This window comes from Synchiropus splendidus, chromosome 16 (genome assembly GCF_027744825.2).
Source record: "Synchiropus splendidus isolate RoL2022-P1 chromosome 16, RoL_Sspl_1.0, whole genome shotgun sequence".
In the NCBI taxonomy this organism is placed as follows: domain Eukaryota; kingdom Metazoa; phylum Chordata; class Actinopteri; order Syngnathiformes; family Callionymidae; genus Synchiropus; species Synchiropus splendidus.
This window is the reverse complement of record NC_071349.1, coordinates 4,917,139-4,936,268: the sequence shown is the minus strand read 5'-3', so window position 1 is coordinate 4,936,268 and position 19,130 is coordinate 4,917,139. Positions and strand designations below refer to the sequence as shown.

The window sequence follows — 19,130 nt, the reverse complement described above, 5'->3', positions numbered from 1 at the left end:
AATTGCAATTGTTCATTTATTCATTGGATGATAATTTGACGCATTGTGATTTGACACCTTGGGAGTCAGAATATGTTTCTCCTATATGCAGCCTTAATAGCAGTCAAAGGAGCAGTAGCTAAAACACTAAATACACTTGATGGCCACTGCACATTCATGGAATAGAATGAAATAACACAAAATGCAAGACACAAAATATGGTGGTGCACACGTACTCACAGGCTCAATTTCACAGGCTGCGTGACAAAAGCTGGTGCGTAGTGAGAGACAGTTTTACCTGCATATTGGAACCTACCTGGATGGCAAGCAAATCAATTAGCACATGTTGCAGTCTCAAATAATGAAACCAAATTCTCAAACAAACTCAAATTCTCGACTCACACACTAACACTTATTATTATTAAATATTATTTCCAGATTATTGACACAGCAGCTCAATGGTACTGCGGCAGTGCGAAAGGAGAAGGAGACATTTGCATTACATAAGATTATTAATCGTGAAATGTGACATTCTGAATTGATGAAATTGTTAGTGTTTTTGCATACACTGCTATGTTTGTGTCTTCAATATTCACTGCTGTCAGTGGACCTTTCTAAAATATTTCTTCATTTTCTTTACTCTTAACATGTCACATTCATCAAGAAGAGTGGAAAAATATGACCAAAAAAAAGACAATGAGCAATATATTTGACCGGACAAAACATAAAAAATCCAGATTGATCATCACAGAAAACGACATTTTTTTGTTTACAAACGCTTGATTCAGCCCTCCAATGTTGCCCCGTAATCACAATTAATGTAAAGGAAAAAAAGAGCACGTGACGATGCATCCTGGTAGCAGCACTGCAGATGATAGTAGCTCCCCCTCCACACACACACATACACACACACACACACACACACATACTGAACTCACGTGCAGAATGGACGCGGCACTCACGGCTTGAGCTCTTCTCGTCCACCACATTCGTCTTGCTTGTGTCGGATTCTCGATTCGGTCGCTGAGGAGCAATGAAGCTGCATATGGTGTCGCGGGAGCGGACCGTGAAGTCCTGGCTGTTGTTCGCTCTCCTGGGTCTTTGGTGAGTCAGCGCGCGGCTCTGCAGATGTGGCCGCCCGCTCCACTGCTTCTTCTGACTGCGTCCGTCTGATTCAGATATGAGCGCTGAGCTCGCTGGAAAACGTCCCTTTTCTTCCAGTGCTAATCGTTAAAAACCCCTATGATGCCGTGCATATTTGGGCTGCTCGGCTGCTGCAAACCATCACTACACGCATCTGTCGATAGGCCGACATACTGCTGAGAGGCGCTTCTGAGGTGTTTTATCGTCATGATGTTGAAACATGCACATCTGTAATATTCTGCTCAGATGGATGCATTGACTGCGATGTTTTGCCCTGGTTGCCCTGCATAATTTGTCCGTTGTTATTGCTTTTCATAATCATTTATGTCATGAATTATGTCGCAATAATAGACTGCTGCACTGCGAGTTGGAAGAACTGCGTTTTTAACCAAAACAGTGTGTTTTGCATTATAAACCAATGTATAAGCTCCTAAATGATCAACTGTTGGAACCTCAGCCTTGTCTCATCTTTGGTGAGAAAGCATCAGCTGCTGATGACGTGTGTATTGATCTTTTTCAGGGGGAAGGGCAGGAGTGCACAATGGCATGATGCTATTTGTAATTGCCATATAGTCAGATATCACAACATGCTTTGTGCATCATGAGAGTTCGGTTTTATTGTTGTATTTGTACATATCTTTGATAAGTTGCAGAAGCAAGAACAGTTGCTTATTTTGGGTATGGCCCCAAAAACAACACAAAATCTCAATAGCCCTCAAACAGCTAAAACACAGACAAAACAGGAAACAAATGATTTTAATTACTGAGTTACGTAGCAGCCATGAGCATTAATTCTTTCACTATAGTTCTTTCACCCTTGGACTGATCCACTAAGAAGTCAACACCTCTGACTGCTGTGCTCTCTGTGTTGATCATTTGAGATTTCTGGCTTCATGTGGGGAGTCGGATCAAGCTTGACTCATTTGTAATATGTATGCGTCTAACTTCCAGACTGAGAAGTTCCAGAAGCTGAAACTTTTTTTTTTAAATAAAAACGTCTGAGTCAAATAATCATTTAAAGAGAAGAACTCAAGATCTCATATTTACAATGCTTCTTTCCCTTACTACAAGCTAAATGCATACAGTTTTGTTCATCATCTTTTATATATTTATGCAAGATAGGCATACAGTTCTATCAGTTGTGTGTCTGTATGTGATGTCTATGATGGCTTGTTGCTTGATTAAATAAATTTTTACCCCTGTTAAGCTATTTTGCTCAACAGTGTGATCTTCAGCTGCACGGCACTGGGAAACAGGCTTTGTGCCAAAAAACACCAATACTCCTCCAATAAAAAAGTTGAGATAGTTTTGTAAACAATTATTTAAAGTCTGAACTTATCTGCATTTCCTCATCTCAGAAGTGTCAGACATTCCTTCAATCACAGGGCGCTTCCATGCCGACTTGTTTATTACGCCGGTAAACAAATGGCGTGCCGTCGAGCTGAGGCAAGGTTCGTGAGACAGCTTCAAGAGCCTGTTCCAAACTCTCGAGGAAAGAAAACGGCCGATCAGAGAACAGTGAGTTGTAGAAAATATCAGCAATGACATTGGCAAAATTGTAAATCTTGTCAACCAAAAAATGATCAGAATAATTCAGAAAGAAATGAAGAATTAGGAAAACCAGCTAGGACGACTCAAATTCAAATTCAGGAAGAAAAATAAACATGCTGACCAATGCAGAGAAGAAACTAAGGCAGGACATTGTTGAACTAAGTTTTATCACTGATACATCAGATTTGAAGAGTGAGAACAAGTGAGCTTATTGAAGAAAACATAGCCTCAAAGACCTCAACGGCCAGTTATGAGGAAAGAATTGCCACTTTTGTGAAATACCAACAGGTTCAACAAGGTTCCGAAGGCAGCATGGCTGGCCAGAAACATGTCAATGACCAGACCAAGATAACATTCGATAAGACTAGAAGCAAGTGGCTATGAGAATGAAGTTGTGCGAAGCAGTGGATTAGGGCTGCATCCCAATTCAACCCCTTACACCTTAGTCTCAGCCCTTTGTCTTGGTTTTACGTGTTCACACGAGACCAAGGGGTGTCGCAATTCTCTGTTGGCTGAGGGGAAGGGCCAAGGGGTCGGGGAAGTATATACTTGAAAACAAGATTTTCAGGATGCACACTGAGGAGTGAGATTAAATGCCCATGAAGCGTTGTGACCACGACGTTGGACGGAGCAAGCGAGCAACTCTGAACACAAATGTATTAAAAACGAATTGTGATGTAAAAAACACAACTACCTAGTTTTCTAATATTAATAACACTATTCGCTAGGGCACTCACTTGTTGGCTTCTTACATGAAGGTTGGTACATAAACACACAAAGCCAACTAGTGATGTTTATGTTGCAGCATTATCTTTAACGCTAGCGTCCATGACAATTCCATCGGTTATTTCACGTGAAAAACGTTTGTCTTTTGGCTGATAGTCCTTGATAATGAACTGTTCTACCTTCCACAGGGTTGACGAAGAAGTTGACACAGTTCCGCAAATGAGCTGGAACTTTGGACATTAGCCTTTAGTTCAACAAAATATATTTGCGTTCCTCTGTTCTGTTGAATCGGTAAATCCACGTCTTTGCTGTCAGGTCTAGTCCAGGAAACTATAGTTGGGACTGATAGAAAAGGTGACAGCTCAGCAAGCTGGAAAATGTAAAACAAACATACAAGGTATTTTGTATTTATGATAATTAAACATGCCGACTAGAAACAACAGTGTCAAGCAAATTATTATAAGGCCTGGATTAATACAAATATTATATGATAAGATTCATTTGTCTCTGTTATTTAGGAAGTTGAACCTGCCTTTGTGAGGGCCGTGCATTAGTAGCTGTAGCCTCAACAGCCTCACAGCTTATTCCCCAGCATGAAAATAACAAAAGTCAAGTTCTGTTTTGTATTGATGAATCGAAAAGAGAACAAAAGCATCATGAGCAAAGTGAGGTAAACAGTAAACAGTTGTTTGAAAAGATGGTGGAGAACATATAATGAGGTAACTTTTCATTTTTTTGCACATCAGTTTTGTTTACAATGTTTGTGTTTTCTGGCTTACAGTTGTGTTTTCATAGTTGTATGTGTGCCTTATTTCTATGTTAATGTTTGCACTAATCTTTATATATGGTAAATTGTAATTTTGTAACCATTTAAAAAAAAAACTGTACTAGTTTCAGTGTTATGTTTGTATTAATACACATTTTTATACTTGTGATGAATGTAAATATTAAACAAGAGAGGTAATAAACAATTCAGATTACTGTGTGACATTTATGGGAAACATCAGTTGAATATTCTCCACTGACGCTTCTGCAGACGTTGCATTCAGTTAACAACGGTTGATGTGTGTCAACGGGTGTCTCATTTCTTAGTGGAATATTTTCTCCCCTAGCCCTTGACACTCGTTTTTGAGGGGAAGGGTTAAGATGAAGGGGAAGGGGTAAGTGGGAGAATTGGGACGTAGCCTAAGTTCTAAGAGGGGAGTGTGGTGATGTGAACACCCCAAAGGAGGCATTTCATGCCCACTGCTGCATACCCAAAGGAGGCAAGCAATGAGGAGTATGACTGACCGAGAGTTGCACGTTCAGAAGCCTGAAGTTATAAAGAATGGTCAAGGGAGTGTAAGAAGTCGGTAAAAAAGATTTATGACTCGTACACATGCTAAAATGAAGTCCATCAATCCGCAAAAAGGGGCAGCAATTAATGTATAAAAACGTTTCGATATTTTTGATCCCCCAGCTCAAGTAGATAGTAGATAGTAATTGTTGTTGTATGCATGTTTGATGTGGTATTGGAATATTCATTCATTCATTCATTCTTCTGTCTGCAATTGAACAGTGATATGAAGTTGAAAGTCTCCTCCTTCAACGAGGAGGGATTGACAACTTATTTTCTCTAAATGAAGGTTCCTGAAGCAGTGATAAAGTAAGTGCCATCATGATCATCACCGATCACTGATACCGATCACATGGATTGACAACAAATTTGTAATCAAAATGATGAGACCTTCTGTGTACATGATGTGAAAACATGAACCATTAAATCATTTTTATTCAGGCACGTTTTCAAGAAGGCAAAAAAATAGAAAAACCTTGCAGAATGCAGAAACTATTCTATCAAAAGGACAAGTAATAAACATGTGAGATCATCTGTCGATTTACCTGTGTCGGTTAAATATCTACATACTCAGCCGCTTGTAGCAGCACTCCGAGACAGAGAGACTGCATTTATGAAAGTTTCTACTCCGGATGTTTTCAAGCGTTTCAGATTCAGGTGGCTGACGAACGCTGCACCCGACTCTAAAATGGCGATGGATCCGGTCATTTCCGTCTCCTGAGAACAACATGTCTTGCGCTATTCACTTAGCGTTCCGAATGTGACATTCAGACCGGCGCTTGTTGCTAAGCTTAAAGACAAACTTATGTATTTACTAGAACAGACAATAAACCTTTTTCAACTTTTCACAACTTTCCATAAACACTCTCTTTCATAGTCAAGTGTTGACGGCAGAAGTGTGGATTGAGAGACAATGCCATGTTAATCACTTCTGCAGTGTTTAGGTCTGCACATTTGCTGGTCAAGTGTTCCAGCACATTTTTTTTTGGTCTTGATCTGGTCTGCATCTTTACTCTTCAGTAGATCTTTCATGATCATGTTAAGAGCAGGGCTCAATCAACATACTTTAACATAGATCTCAGAGGAGAGGGCATCAGTAAAAGTTGAGGAGGAGCCCTAACCCTTCAGTCACAGAGCAGGACATCACTTTCCTGCCACGTAAGGACCAGGTGCCTCGTTGGCCGTTCTACAGCCTGAGTGCTTTTTCTTGTTCAAGCACCCGCTGGCTCTTTCTGCAAAAATAGATAAATAACAGGTAAAATAATGATAAAAACCCCAACAAGCTTCAAATCAGTTTGATCTTGAATACACTAATCTACTGTAAATTCACAAATCATGTCATTTGTACTTTAATTTTGTTTACTTTAATTCATTTTGTAAACAGACATAGTCGTATATTGTTTTTAAACTTTTGTTTTTATTTCTATTTCAATTATTTTTTTTTGTGCAATTCCTGTTATACTTATTTGCTCATTTTTGTTATTTGTTTTGTTTAGCTTCTACAACTTTGGTGAGCATGATCAAGTTCCAATAGTGTAGGAGTAAGCTTACCAACAACATTGTGGAGGATATGCCCAAAGCAGGACAAGCTAGTCCATCCATTCAGGGATGCCGCTTTGACAACACGGGTTCCACTGTCTGATGTCAGGCACACCTGATTTCTCTGGTCTAAACCCCACTCGTGGAGGAATTTCCTCAGACCCCATGGAATGTTTTCAACAGTGTGGTCCTCTGGAAAAAGCCTGCTTGCAGACGATGGCTTTTCAGAAGCCAATCCTTTGTAACATGGTGAATGGTGAAGGTGACGTATGGGTACATCTTTCGGCATGTCCACGGGTTGGTTGGTCCAGGGCGATATTCGAAAAATATTTCCTGCTAGGAAGACGGTATCGTGTATCCAGCTCTTTCACCAGGCGCCAGAAGCCCATCTTCGTGAGTGGTTTTCGTTTCTCTTTGATGTGCTTCTGCTGGCTTTCGGTGTATTGCGGCTTGCGATGAAATCTCTCTGGAGAAGCCAAACCAGTTCTATATAGCGGACAACGAACCATGTTTAGCAAGTTGCTCTGAACTGCTTGTGTCGGCTCCGCTCTCCGCCATACTTTCAGGTTACGTGCTTTCAGGTGACGTGAACTTGGATTATAATGACACACCTATGACCGATTCCCAAACAAGCAAATATATTATCTGAAAATAGAGATTAAATAAGTTATTATATTGTCTTTCAAGCATCAACTGAAATTCAAGTTGACTTGAAACAAAACTGACACAGAAACTGACAGAGACATTATGGGTGATCTATCGTGGTTGTGAAAATGGTGTTCTTCTCACCCTCCTTGCAGCGGGGCGTTCGGGCCAAGCAAACAAGAAGAGGAGGACTATGAAGATGTTCCTATCAACAAGACTTGGGTGTTGTCTCCGAAGGTCTATGAGAGCGATGTGACGCTGATCCTCAATAAACTGCTGCAGGGCTATGACAACAAGTTGCGGCCTGACATAGGAGGTAAGTGAAGTTCTGTGTCTTTCACTATGTGCTTTGGGGCACGTGTGGGTGGATGGTTGGGGGTAGGGAGCTGTGTGTTGCAATTGTAGCTGCCGGCAATGTACGCTCCAGAACACGGCGCTGAACAATGGTCAATCTTGGCAAGGGGTGGTAGTATGTGACTAGCCTGTATGTTGGTATCTTGGTTTCTGCTTAATGATTGTAGTGGTTCCCAAGTCATCCGGCGGTCATCTTCTCCTCAGCTGACCAACATGGCATGAAAAACACATTCACTTAAGTGCATACAGCAAAAATGAGAACTGCTATGTGCAGACAATGATTTTTACCTCTCATCAGCACATTTTCAGAATGGAATATGTTCCTCATGTAATATGTATGAATGTTGTTGTTTTTATTAAATGAGTTTCATGATATCAATAAGTTATTGCATATTATCAAACCTAATGATTGTAGAGCTACGCTGTCACAAACTCAGCACACAATTTTGTCTCGCCGCTCGATCGTCTTCAAATATTGGGCAGTTTAGTTGTCACTGAAATCAAGTCAATACAGTACACTGGACAGCACATTGTAATTGTTCATAAATAGCAATGTGCTTGTAAGATAGAGGTGTTTCAAGAGGAGTTGTTCGACAAGCAGCGTCCTGGATTGATAATTGTGCGTCACAGTTCTTTATTCATCATGTTTCACTTGTATGAAAGCCTTTTGCAAAAAATGGCTCACAAAGTTCTGGATTAAATAGCAGGAAAATGCTTTGACTTTCTGCTGTGAACATAATGGTCATGACTGCTACTTAGGAAAATTGCTTGTTGAGTACACGGCTATATGAACCATGACACACATAGCTAGACATAAATAATGACTCTGCATTATATATTCAAATCTTCTCTGCTTTCAGTGAGGCCCACTGTGATTGAAACTGCTGTGTATGTCAACAGCATTGGACCAGTGGATCCCATTAACATGGTGAGATGGCTTTTTACAACATTCTCTAGTGACTGAGCTTCACTGTATGTGTCTTGTGTATTTTTTATACATTGAAATTGTAATGTCTATTTTCCAGTTTTATTTTTCTCTATTTGTTGAGCCTTCTACTGGTACATTTTGTAATGAAGTCGACCTTTAAGATCATGGAGTTTTAGAGCTGATGTCAGTGTAGCTTAAATGAGTGATATGAAGATGAATCACAAAAGATCGTATAAATCACATATATATATATATATATGTGATTTATACGATCTTTTATATATATATATATATATATATATATATATATATTCAACCCGGCTGATTGGCAGAGCATTGAATGTGCAGTGAGCTTATGGCCCATGAAAACAAAACTGTGAAATGGTTTGTTGTGGAACAAGAAGTGAAAGGTTTTAAAGTCAACTGCGTCAACTGAGGGACTCCCCAGAACGAGCAACTGAAGGCTGCAGTGAAAGCCTGGACAAGTTTGACAAAAAAAGAGTGTAGTCTGATGTCTGTCTGACCGATCATTTAATACCTTCACCTGACAGTCAGAGGCTGACTCATTTCATGCACCGTAATGTGTCATCTGATTATCGCTGCAGGAATACACCATCGACATCTTTTTCGCCCAGACATGGTACGATAGCAGGCTCAAATTCAACAGCTCAATGAAGCTGCTCATGCTCAACAGTAACATGGTAGGAAAAATCTGGATTCCGGACACATTCTTCAGAAATTCCAGGAAATCCGATGCCCACTGGATCACCACTCCTAACCGCCTGCTTAGGCTGTGGAGTAATGGGAGAGTCATGTACACTCTGAGGTAAGTGTTCTTGTGGCTGGTGAACATTACTTTTTTTTTGTTAATCTATGAAAACCCACAAGGATCTTGCTTGTGCAACTTGGATGTGTACATCTGTATTTGGATGTGGAGGACCCCTCCAGCTGGTCAAAGTTACTCAGAGCATGTTTTAACTCTCATTTTTCTCTGGACATTTGTTGTGTAAATGCACTTCTTCATTCACGTTTGGGAGAGACGAAATCTTGCTGAGAGATGCTGTTTCTCTGTCACAATTCTGTTTCATTAGGTTGACTATAAATGCGGAGTGTTACCTTAAGCTGCATAACTTTCCAATGGATGAGCACTCGTGTCCGCTGGAGTTTTCAAGCTGTAGGTGGTCCGACGTTTTCCCTTCCCATCTTCAAACCTGTCATCTCAAAACCCCAGTTTATGCAACCTGCCCAGCGGCAGAGGCTTCTTTGTGGGCTAGCATAGTGGCTAAGCCTGTTCCCTGCCTAAAGGCCCCATTCCGCTTGAGGCTACCTTCTCTGAGCCTGTGCTGGCTATCATTCGCTCCACCACCAGAGAGAGGAGGTCACCTAGTCCCATTTGCTCTGACAGATCAAATGAATTATGTACCCTCTCCCAGTCTGAGTTACGCTGTCTGTGCCACCATCCATCTGTCTCCAGCGTCGTCCTTCAGCCTCATGTCTTGTTATGATCTTCCACACTCCACTAAAAAACCAAAGACCATTCCATGGGTGGAGGACAACCACCAAGACCATTACAGTCACAGGAGATATACTGTATCATTAAATGAGGATGAGCAGTGCAAATGAGTATCTACTAACTAATGCTTATTCAAGTGCCACCTTCTGCTGTCTTGTCTGCCCTTTAGTCCTTCACCCTCCTGCTCCGTAGCAGGCATACGAGTGACCCCACATGAATATTGTCAGTGTTTAAAGAGAAAGTCATTCTTCTTTCATTTTGGAAGGGGACAACGGTGTATTAGTTCATTTGAGCATGTGTCAGTCTCCGCTAAGGCGTCAAGTCAGTCACCAGCGCCGTTCTTCCATCCATGTAAACACAGTCTGTGTACTGGACATGTACTCCTCTTTCAAGTCCCACCTTCCGTGGTTGTCATTTCCTAACTTCAGTTGTCAATCAATGACAAACTTGAAAGGAGGTTTGTGGTTGTCTAATCTTAGCTGCACATTGAAGGGCTGGTGCAATAATGACATTCGCAACTGACATTTACATTGCGGGAGAAGCCAGGGGAGATTTCATATTGTTTTTGCGTTGTAATTTCTGCCAGGTCTGCACTTCATTCTGGCATGGTCCTCTGGGAGATTTTCCTCTTTTCCCTCCAAACGTATCAGACATTTTGGCAAACTAGTTGTATTTTGTGTCAAACCACAGTACGTCTCCAAAAGTTAAGGTTTTTGTTTCTGTTGCTATGCTCTCCATCCGATGCTAGGCGTTACCATGTTGTAGGAACTTTTGTGTAATTTTTGAACAAATGAATATTTTAAAAAGTCACAACGCTGCACTGCAGGTAGTATATTTACTCGTGGAGAAAGGGCCAGTGTGGCCCTGTGAGAGCCTGTGACCACCCTCATTCGTGTGAGTTGGCCCTGTAAAAACTTGTGACACATTGAATCCATGGAAGGTGAATACTGCGACACTGTCATAGTATTGGGTCCTAACATGAGCGAGTGCTTGACAAGCACGAGTATAGCGATATAAGCCAGCATTGGCACAAGCACTGATACTGGTATTGGGACGTTCTATCTGCCTCTTTGTTTCTCCATGCACAATTATCAGCTCATGCTCCTCTGGTGTAATTTCCTGTAACTGGACTGTTCAGCTCTCATCTTGAATGTCGTCCTCCACCAAGCCATGGTTCAGTCATCTTCATGGTCATTATTATTGCAACTGTTCTCACATGTATTTCCACCATGGGGTCTCTTAGATGGTTACCCTAAAAATGAGATCTTGTACCGCTGGCAAAGACGAGCAGTTGAAGTGGCAGATCAGCGATACTGGAGACTCTACCAGTTTGCTTTTGTTGGACTGAGGAACAGTTCAGATGTTGCTCACACCCAGTCAGGTATGTAAGCAACCACTGTTAATTAATATATTTCCCCTGTTTGGCACTCAGCTACCTTTTATTTATTTTTTCTTTGTAGGCGAGTACGTTATCATGACCATCTTTTTTGACCTGAGCCGAAGAATGGGATATTTCACCATCCAGACCTACATCCCCTGCAGCATGATTGTTGTTCTTTCCTGGGTCTCCTTCTGGATCAACAAAGATGCTGTTCCTGCCCGCACGTCTCTAGGTTTGAGGGTTTTCTTTCTCTTATTTCTTAATTCATAGTTCTGGTGAATTTTCTAAATCACTCACTGCTTGTCATCCTTGAATCACATTCTATTCTGGAACAGTTTTATTATTCAATAGAATGTGACAGCTGAGGTAGAGGCACAGAGCTAAAATGGAAGATGCTCTCACTTGGTGCTTGACATCAGTGGACAGTGGTGTCAATGGTCTCCACCATCTTAAAAATATACAAGGACACAACAAACAACAACATCAATTTTGACCAAGTTTTGAAAACTGCCTCCAGCATCGAGGCGGATTGATGATGACAAATACACTTGCTTAGTAACATTGGCAGCATGGTTTTATCACTGTATTGTAGGTCTATCTATTTATAGGTTGTGCATCATCCTCCTTCAGGCAGGATATAAATTGGATTAGATTAGATCAGATCACCTTTATTTTCCACACCGTTTTAAATGCTTATATCAAAAATATACTCTCAAGAATCGAATTCTGGTTGTTGTATGAATAGAAAATAGTTTATTTTCTGCCTACCTCTTGTTCAATTCATCCAGCGTTGCAACATATCTTTCCAGTGCCTTCTGGATGACACAAAACTAGTAGATAATGGATTCTCAAGGTGTCATTGCATGACCCGGGTCTAGTGCCCAGGCTGTGACCAAGAGGTCACTGGTTTCATTCTAGTTCTCTCTGAGAAAGAACATCAACATCAGTCACCGTGTGCTTTGGATGAGCATAGATAATTATAAGAGCCAATAATCATATCTTTTTCAAAAACAGGTATCACTACAGTGCTCACAATGACAACGCTCAGCACCATCTCCCGGAAGTCTTTGCCTAAGGTGTCATATGTGACTGCGATGGACTTGTTTGTGTCCGTGTGCTTCATCTTCACTTTCGCTGCTTTGATGGAGTACGGCACCTTGCACTACTTTACCAGCAACAGACAGACCAAGAAGTCCAAGTCAAACCACAACACACAGGTGACCAAGACTTGCTTTAAGGAAACTGGAGTGGCCAAAACTTGCCTAACCCTTGATGTTTTCTTTGCAGCAGAGAGTTCCAAGCATGGTAAACATCCGTCCTGGGACCTCCCTGTTGCAGATGAACAATATTGTTCCTTATCACGAGGACGACCAGTTCGCCTATGATTGTTTGGATGGGAAAGACTGCGCCAGCTTCTTCTGCTGCTTTGACGATTGTCGCTCTGGAGCCTGGCGTGAAAACCGCATGCATGTGCGAGTTTCTAAGATTGACTCTTACTCACGAATATTTTTCCCCACAGCCTTTGGCCTCTTTAATTTAGTCTACTGGATCGGATATCTTTATTTATAAACCCTGTGATGACTTTGGAGTATAGTATTTATAAGAAATTTTTCCAGAGAGAATGTCTTGACAAACTATTACTCCTTACTTACCACAACTTACTTAAAATAGATGAGGTATTTTGCAGTGCCTTGAATCGCTTGTATAGCTTGGGGCACTAATATTCTTCAATTGCCAGACAGCTTAATAACTATGAGGGCATCGTTTATTATTATGGTATATTAATATAACATAAACATGGTAATGCATCTAAACTTGAGACAGGTGTTCCTGATGTATATTGTAGGTTGCAAGGTTTTTTACACAAGTGCTTGAACCTTTTACATTTACATCCAAGCAGGTCATTTATAAGTATCTGCAAAATGACTGAAGAACAATAGTGTTGCATCAAATTGTCATGTAGAGTCCTTTTACAAAACTGATGTCTTGACTGAGAGAGATGGGGATTTCTCCTTCAGACAAAGAAATATGGCTATGATGTTGACCTAATACTGCATGACATGTCCTCAACAACTATGGTGTTTCACTTAAGTGTGGCGGGAAGTTGTAGTTAAAGCAGGAAATAAAGACGGTAAGGCTATTCATTATTTGATGGTGAGCTAATCTGCCAAGATGTGTCGTCCTTTTCATCAGTAGTGAACGTCAGTTTGTGGAAACCATTTGTGTTGTGTATATAAGTCAGCTTCATCCTCCAATTTTCATCTATCAGCTTTTTGGAAATGGTCCAGAAGATGAAATGGTCCATTGACCTGAGTGCATGCTTGCTACCTAGTCTATCAGGTGAAGTGGCCAAACTTGAAAAATATAAAGTCACATGGTCTCCAGCAGTGGAATATGACAAACACTGTCAAACACATTTTCTCGGCTAAAATTATTCCAGAAGATGCTGTTGGTCCATTTCCTCCCTTGTCAAAACAAATTAATTGTTGTGCAGTGTCTAGAATTAGCAAGTGCAAATAACTACACCTATAAACAAGGCGACTATGTAATGAAAACAAATGGGATTTCAAACCCTGTCATGTGAAATAATGAAATACACGGCTACACAGTCTGCACCACTGACAAAATTTTCAACCACTTTTTTTCCAAATCTTTGGGGTAAAACAAGTTGTATTTGTTCATTGAAGGAAACAATTAAAATGAGTTGAAAACTTTTGAATCATGTGTTTCTTGAATCACCTGACAGCGCCACCAGTTACAGTGTCCTCTTCACAAACAATGACTTCAACGGTCGACTCTCTATTTTAGACGTCGGCCAGGTTTTCCAAGAGGAACTATGGTTCACCACATCACATAACAATTGAAGTCCGAGAAATTTTGCACCCCTAAAGTCCCGGAGAAGGGTCGAAAGACCCTTTCTTCTTCATTTGTAAACGCAGCCATTACCTGAGGAATGCACCCATCAGCCATTCATAAGAGTTCGAGTCGCCCCCTGCTGTGCGGCCTCGCACCTCTGCGAAGTAGTTTTTCCTCCTCAGCTGGTGGCGCCCTGCGCAAAATAGCCAGTTTGTGACCCACAACGAAACATCTCAAGGAAGTCGTCATCAGCTGTGCGACAACCTATTTACCAACATCAGCTGACCACCTTATTTCTGTCAATTCATGGTACTATGAGTTGCCCTCACATGATATGAACTGATGACCAACCTCTGCGATGGCTGTAACACAGCCAAAACTAAACATGAAAGAAGTTCTTGTCGGCTCAATGGTCAACCCTGCCTGACCAGTCAATATGCAGGGCTGTATTTTCACCAGTCCCCTTGAGGAGCATTTTTGCAATGTAATATTACAATTCAAATATATACAAAATGTAATACAAAATGTTTATCTTCCTTGTAATACAGCTGTGTGCAAATCACAAAAATCGATAAAATCAATATAAGCCACCTCAATGTTAGTGCAAACAAAAAATAAAAACAATGTGCAGCACTTATTGTTTGGCCAAACAAATACAATAAAAAGAAATCCAAAGTGCATCTCCTACTTTTTAGCTATAATAAATATAAGTGAATGTAAACAGTGTGCACCTCTTACTTTTAGCGAGATGTGCCAGAGACAAGTACAAACAGCATGTACAAGTTGTAGTGCATAGATTAGAAGATTGCAAAATATACTCTAAAATCTACCTCTAACAAATAAATAAAACCACTTAATAAAAACGTGATTAAAATGTGATTTATTTTTGATTAATTGCAGAGCCATAATTATTTTTGCTATATTCAAATGTGCCTGTGTTGCTCTTGTGCCAACAACAAAAAAGTGTAGAAACATTTAACTTGTCCATAAAAACACAAAGAACCTCCGGCATACCTGGTAACCTCTGGTAAATTCTGTGGCAGTGGGGGATGGTGGGTAAAGGGTTGCAAATTTGCATGCAACCTTTTTTGCTGAGGGGGATAAATAGTTGCCGGCTTGCATTGCATCCTACAACCTTCGTCCCATCAAAGACTCGCTGCTGTTTCCTGCAGTACATTGCAACGGAACTGGGCAAGTTTTGGGTGACTTGCGACTTGAAATCAAAGTACAAGAGAGACTGTATGAAAGTGTACTGATGAGAGCCATTCATGCATAGTCAGGGCAGAACTGTAACCACGGACAATTTCTTTACATTGCTGACCCTTGCATGGTGATGCTTAGCTGGAAAACAACCATCAGCACTGTCCACAAGCCTACAGTGTCTCCCCTTCGACGCATCTCTGAGTTCTAAAGGTAAAAAGGTGATGACCCCTCTCCGGGACTTCCAGTGATAATCTGGTCAGAACAGTACGTATGTTTTGGCCACCATGAGCTTTGTTTGTTTGATCTCTGTACAGCCGTTCTGAACACTACACTTCTTTTAGTTACACGGTATTTCATGAACACAGTGTCATTTTCATTTCCCTGTTTGTTTTCTTACACCTTGTTTTTTATTCTCACAGGTTCTACTAGTGTGTTTCTCTCCTGTTTCGGTGTTGTCCTCCTTCTCCTTATTGTGCGTTTTACAATGTTTATGGTTAGTTATTAGATTCAATTGACACCAGAGGGGCGGAGAAGGGACAAGCCAAAAAAAAAAAAAAATCCAGCTTCTTACTATTCTGTTGTATTCTATTCTATTCTATGTTGTGGAACAAATATATTAATTTTTAAGATCGGACATGTTGGTCCGGATTTCTAGTAGTGCTTAAGGCCAGCAAAGAAGATCAGCGTGCCACAACAGCAGTGAGATTCGGCAGCGATGTGGAATAGACTCATTGATCACAGAGCAACCCGCTGGCTTCCAAAATAACCCTCTCTGACAGGTCTGCCTGGCAACAGCTTCATCATTTATGCAGAACAGGAACCTTTCACTTAACCCTGTGCTGCAAGATCCAAAAAATGCCAACCTATTTTAGAGGAACTTTAATGTCCCTTGTCATATTTTCCATGAAAACAGTGGTAAAAAACCTATGGACAATACAATAAGACCCCAAAATACATCCAATGTCGAACCTGTGGCTGGGAGTGAAGCAGAGGAGCACTCAGCATCACTGTCCCACTGCCTTTAGACAGTGGACTGCTTGACCCAGGCAGACCACCTGGACTGGAATGGGAGCTGTGCATATTTGCCAGCAACTTGAAGATATTGAGCTTGGTTTAGTCTTTCTACTCTATGTGCCTTCAGTCTGCAACCAGATGGTCGCAATGATTATTTCTCAGAAGTTGAACACCACCTGCTCGTGCAATATCTTAGTTTCTGTCTCAAGCAGGTCCACCCATCTCTTGTTTAGTTCTTGCAGCGGGGTATGGAATTTAGAAATTGGTCACATTACATCAGTAAATGGAAACGCCACAGGAGTCTAAGGGGCCCGGTTGTGTTTCCCATTAATTAGGTTAAGACAATGAAGACATACAAATGAAGTATTTGGACCCTTCCTGATTTCTGTTTTTTCATGTCTCACACGCAAAGCTTTTAAATCATCAAACAAACTTTAACATCACTCAGAGCAAACCCAAGTAAATATAAAATGGTATTTCAAAATGATGATTTTTATTTACCAAGATGGGAAAAATTTAAAACTGGTCTGTTTTGTCTTGTTAAATCACAAAATTACTGTATTGAACCACAAATTTGAGAATGATGAGTTCAATTTCACAAGCCACCATACTTAAAAACTTAAATAGAATCATTCCGAGAAAGTGAAGTAGACTACGATATATAACATATAATTTTAAACAAAAACAATGGTTTTGTTTAAAATTGCATATGCAACAGCATATTTTTCCTCTTCTGCTGCATTCCTACTCAAGGCTTAGGGTTGAACTGACACAAGAATTGGTATGACTGGTATGAATCTCTTCCACCTTTGTATGCTGACTAACATACACTTGCGGATGGCTGTGTTGATCGGTGGCATCACTCCTAGCAAGGGTTGATGTGGGGCTCGACTTTCTTGCATAGGTTCTTCCCAAGCTGTAGCATCAGCTAGCGCTGCCACAGCTTCCCTTTCAGATTTCAGCACAAGCAGGTCAGCATCTAGGTCAGCTTTTTTTTTTCAATTGTTCAGCTTGTTGTGTTATAGTATCAGCATATATATATATATATATATATATATATATATATATATATATATATATATATATATATCATGCGCAAAGCCTCATACACAGATTGCAAAAGAAAATCGACGTAGAAGTACTTACAGACTTGCGTTACGCAGGACACGTACACAGAAGCGCAAAGTCAGTTAGTTGCCTCTACAGCAACAACAGACTGACACCTTCCGAGTTCCTACAGCAAGTTTATATGGCCAAAATGGCATGAACAATCAAAGAAACATACCAACATAAAAACAGGCCATAATATATAATATTTTAGTGACACGTCTCCCACCCACAGGTTGCGTCTCTCATTATTCCTTCTTGGTTGAAGCATTGGCAGGTATTCTGTCCTCCATCTCTTCCAGAATGCATCGGCAAGTGCTTGAACTCTTTGCCAATGCTTGAGTGACAGTCTGTTGATGTTAAAGTCTCCTGATGGTGCCGATAAAGTTTCCAACTTTTGCGTCAACAACATGGATGGAGATAAAACAGCAGGTTCTTCAGGGTCCGATGATACAGGTACCAATAGTTGAGAGTTCATAATTGCAAAAACTTTGGCCATGAAGTTGCCATGAACAAAATTAGTGATACGATCCGACCAATATGTCTTAACTGGTCCTCTGAGAGCAGGTAAATGGTCTAAGGGCATTGATGAAACTAAACAGCGTAATGGCTTCGACAACTTCTATGTGCGCTGCTCTAGTGCCTAAACACTTTTTGCTCGCGGCATAGCCCTGACTTTGGCTTTTCTGTTTAGTTTTCACAGTGAATTTGGAGAACAAGCTTCAAATAAATCAGTTGCTGGAAAACCACTTGTGTCTGTGTTTACGACGAGGGAGTTACACCCTCTTTTGGTTTCTGGTTTTCCTTCTCGGGTGACGCTGAAGGTGTCTGAAAATTTCAGCAAAGACACAGACTCCGTTGTCAAGGCACTGGATCCACTCAGAGAACAATCTCCTTCAGATCATATGCTCGATCAGCTGATGGAAAGGACTGCATTACGATCCTGCCATTTGATGAAGTTTTATGTTTGATTCAGCAACATATTTGTGCTGTTTGAAGAGTGTCAATAGCATCTTTGTTAGAAGGCTATTATGCAAGTCCATCATCTTTCACTGATTTTCTTGGGTCATTGTCTTCAAACCAAGGGAACCTTAACTCCATGGGCTCCAAGACCCCATCGAGACTAAACAGTAAAACATGAGTGGCACATCTGCAGTGAAAGCGCATCAGTACTCCCAGGAGAGAATTGTTGAGATTACGTCCACTTAACATGTCATTTAGTGAGGATGTTGAGCATATGGCTCGTTGTGATGTCCATTATACTGCTGTCTCACTTTATGGACACATAGAATAAAAACTTCTGTAATTTTATTAAGATCTGAGGTGGTCTTTAGTGATTTCGGGTGAAGGAATTTCTCACCTATCGTCAGGAATCATGTCACACTCAATGATGGTAGGTAGTGGGAGCGGAGTCCTGCCATCCATTGACTCAATAACAGTAAGTAAGTTTTCTGCACACATATCAGTGACTTCTGTGACACCTAAGCATCTATTCACCACCAATGGATGAGCTTTGCGATGTAATGGACACCATGTATCTGGATCAACGCCCTGTGAAAGAGTGCTGTCCTGTCTCACATGGCTGCTGGATTTCTGTTTTCCTAACTGTTGTTGGGAAACAACAGTTAGGAAAACAAGCATATCTCACAACTTGCTGGAATCTTTGCAAGTTGTGAGATATGCTTGTGACAAACGCAAAGCTGGGATCATTATGAGTCTTTGCTTCCTCATTTCTAAAGCTGACAAAGAACCCCAAAGGAAGATATGACACATGGTTTTCTTTTTGAACTTCGAGGCAACAGTGACACATTTCTCTTGCAGATTAAAAGGCAATTTTTAAGGGATAGGACAGACC

At 40.8% G+C, this 19,130-nt stretch overlaps 1 protein-coding gene across 2 annotated transcripts; it reads left to right on the top strand.

The window, feature by feature from the left end:
• Positions 1–864: 864 nt before the first annotated feature.
• gabrg1 (gamma-aminobutyric acid type A receptor subunit gamma1) lies at positions 865–13,793 on the top strand. 2 transcript variants are annotated; one of them, XM_053845319.1, is made up of 9 exons: positions 865–1,083; positions 7,075–7,235; positions 8,134–8,201; positions 8,807–9,027; positions 9,293–9,375; positions 10,958–11,095; positions 11,175–11,327; positions 12,110–12,312; positions 12,386–13,793. In XM_053845319.1, exons 1-9 carry the CDS (start codon positions 1,013–1,015, stop codon positions 12,662–12,664), a joined length of 1,377 nt encoding a protein of 458 aa, XP_053701294.1. In that variant the 5' UTR covers positions 865–1,012; the 3' UTR covers positions 12,665–13,793. The 2 variants fall into 2 exon arrangements, with proteins under 2 accessions (XP_053701294.1, XP_053701293.1); XM_053845318.1 differs by having other exon boundaries at positions 866–1,083; positions 12,383–13,793.
• The last annotated feature ends 5,337 nt before the right edge of the window (positions 13,794–19,130 follow it).

Bases quoted from the DNA above. Each gene is read 5' to 3' on its own strand.
- gabrg1 (XM_053845318.1), top strand. From the start codon at position 1,013: ATGAAGCTGCATATGGTGTCGCGGGAGCGGACCGTGAAGTCCTGGCTG. The intron at 1,084-7,074 runs GTGAGTCAGCGC...CCCTCCTTGCAG, and splicing joins TTCGCTCTCCTGGGTCTTTG to CGGGGCGTTCGGGCCAAGCA. The intron at 7,236-8,133 runs GTAAGTGAAGTT...CTCTGCTTTCAG, and splicing joins GTTGCGGCCTGACATAGGAG to TGAGGCCCACTGTGATTGAA.